The sequence below is a fragment of the Lucilia cuprina genome, chromosome 6 (assembly GCF_022045245.1).
Source record: "Lucilia cuprina isolate Lc7/37 chromosome 6, ASM2204524v1, whole genome shotgun sequence".
NCBI lineage: Eukaryota > Metazoa > Arthropoda > Insecta > Diptera > Calliphoridae > Lucilia > Lucilia cuprina.
Window position 1 is genome coordinate 54,570,178 of NC_060954.1, and position 2,525 is coordinate 54,572,702.

The 2,525-nt window shown below is 29.9% G+C and overlaps 1 protein-coding gene across 1 annotated transcript; it reads left to right on the forward strand.

Annotated features, from left to right (window-relative positions):
• The first annotated feature begins 1,679 nt into the window (after positions 1-1,679).
• Positions 1,680-2,167, forward strand: LOC111687591. The gene is made up of 3 exons (XM_023450037.2): positions 1,680-1,767; positions 1,842-1,959; positions 2,047-2,167. The coding sequence occupies exons 1-3, from the start codon at positions 1,680-1,682 to the stop codon at positions 2,165-2,167; spliced, it is 327 nt and encodes a 108-aa protein (XP_023305805.2).
• The last annotated feature ends 358 nt before the right edge of the window (positions 2,168-2,525 follow it).

Sequence of the window (2,525 nt, forward strand, 5' to 3'; positions counted from 1 at the left end):
TTTCACTCAAAAATTGATTTTTGATGGGAAATGCAAGTGATTACAGATTTCAATGCATTTTGCCCTAGAGCCTCTAGTTTAGCCAGAAAATGGATTTTTATGTTTTCGCTTAAAAATCGATTTTTGGTGGGAAATACAAGTGATCATAGAATTTAATCCTTTTTGCTCTAGGGCCTCTAGTTTAGCCAGAAAATGGACTTTTATGTTTTCTTAAAAAAAAACTGATTTTTGGTAGCAAATACAAATGATCACAGATTTTAATCCTTTTTGCTCTGGGGCCTCTAGTTTAGCCAGAAAATGGACTTTTATGTTTTCACTCAAAAATCGACTTTTGGTGGGAGATACAAGTGATCACAGATTTTATTTTTTTTGCTCTGGGGACTATAGTTTAGCCAGAAAATGGATTTTTTTTTTATTTTTTTCACTCAAAATCGATTTTTGGTGAGAAATACAAGTGATCACAGATTCTAATCCTTTTTGCCCTGGGGCAAAAGGAAATGTGAGTGATAACAGATTTCAATCCTTTTTGCCCTGGGGACTCTAGTTTAGCCAGAAAATGGACTTTTATGTTTCCACTTAAAAATGGATTTTTGGTGGGAAATGTGAGTGATCACAGATTTTAATCCTTTTTGCCCTGGGGCCTCTAGTTTAGCCAGAAAATACACTTTTATATTTTCACTCAAAAATCGATTTTTCATGGGAAATACAAGTGATCACCGATTTTAATTCTTTTTGCCCTGGGGCCTCTAGTTTAGCCAGAAAATTGATTTTTATGTTTTCACTCAAAAATCAATTTTTAGTGGGAAATATGAGTGATCACAGATTTCAATGCATTTTGTCCTAGAGCCTCTGGTTTAGCCAAAAAATGGACTTTTATGTAAAGACTTGACAATTGTATAAGCCACTAAAATTACCTAAAATGTTGTGGGGGGGTACTTAAGTACTAAATTTTCCATGCCTGACTTTTATATTTTTCTTTAAATATCTATTTCTATGCACTTTTATTTCTTGCTTTAATTTACATTTACAAAAAAGTAAATTATTCATTAAACCAAGTCATTGTAATGGTCTAATTAGTTTCATGTCTAAGTTTATTTCTGTATTTAATTTATTATTTAAAAGTTTTCTTTTGTTTTCATAAAATTGTTTCTTTAAGTAAAAGTTCTGTAACTAAAAAATTTTAATAGCTTTTAAATTTTATACATTAATTATAAATATATGGGAAAAAAGTAAGATTAGAAATTTGCATAATTTGTAGTTTCATTTTCATTTGAATAATTTAATTTTAAGCCTAAAAGTGTCATGAACAACAGATCTTAACTTCTGATAAGATTGAAACATTAATCATTGTAATAGTCAAATTTGTACATCACAAGCAATGAACTCCGTTGTAGGGCATTATGTGATCGACCGTGATCATATAAATAATGTCTTGGGTTCTAAAAATAGTACGAGTTGAAATGCATAGTATTTGTTGAACCTATTAATCAAAACTTTATTGCAATTTAAACACGTGTCTTTTCACTGGCAAAATATTTTGGAAAAAGCACATACGTTTTACCTTTATTTTACTATTTTTCATAAAAAATTTTAAACAAAGCTATACCTTCGATATAAATATAAAACTTGAATAAAACTTCTATTAATTTTAGTTTATATTGCCAACTTAAGGCAACAATATGAAATTATTTCTAATAATAAATTTAATTGCTGTAATTCTAACGAACTGCTTAGCAGCCGTCTCTTGGGGTCTTCAAAAAGATCTCAGTAATTATACGAATTTAATTTGACTTTGAAATATTAGCAACTGAATAAATTTTCAATAAATATTTCTATTACAGATCATCCTGGCAAATGTGTTACAGGAGACATCATTTTAGCAGCTGGCGAACAGGCCTCTATACCGGGCCGTTGTGAACAGGTGGTATGTCATGGGGAAAGTTATGCTACATTTTTTAGGTAATTTTGAAAAAAAAATCTTAAAAGTTTTAATGAAATTTTTATATAAAATTAATTTTATATTCCTTCTATTTGAAATCGTTATAGCTGCGGTGTTATTGGTGTACCACCAGGTTATGTTTTAGGAGATCCTATTGAACCCGATGCCGGTTATCCAAAATGTTGTGCTAGGAAAATCGTAGCAGCATCAAAAGCTAAAAATTCTTGAATAAATAGTTAAAATAAATTACAACAAAAATTTAAAGAAAATTACTAAAAATTTCACTTTCATTAAAACTTTTGATGAAAATAAGTTCTATAAAACTAAGTTTTGACGATTAAAGTAATTATGAACCCAAAGATCACATTCGGGGTGCACGGCTGTTTGGGGGTATAACAATATGTAATGATTCATATTCAGGGTTACAATTCAATCTATAGTCAAGACTATAGACTGACCTATAGTCAAGACTAAAGACTTGGTCTATAGTCAAGACTATAGATTGGTCTATAGTCAAGACTATAGATTGGTCTATAGTCAAGACTATAGATTGGTCTATAGTCAAGACTATAGATTGGTCTATAGT

Bases quoted from the DNA above. Each gene is read 5' to 3' on its own strand.
- LOC111687591 (XM_023450037.2), top strand. From the start codon at position 1,680: ATGAAATTATTTCTAATAATAAATTTAATTGCTGTAATTCTAACGAAC. The intron at 1,768-1,841 runs GTAATTATACGA...TTTCTATTACAG, and splicing joins GGGTCTTCAAAAAGATCTCA to ATCATCCTGGCAAATGTGTT. The intron at 1,960-2,046 runs GTAATTTTGAAA...AAATCGTTATAG, and splicing joins AGTTATGCTACATTTTTTAG to CTGCGGTGTTATTGGTGTAC.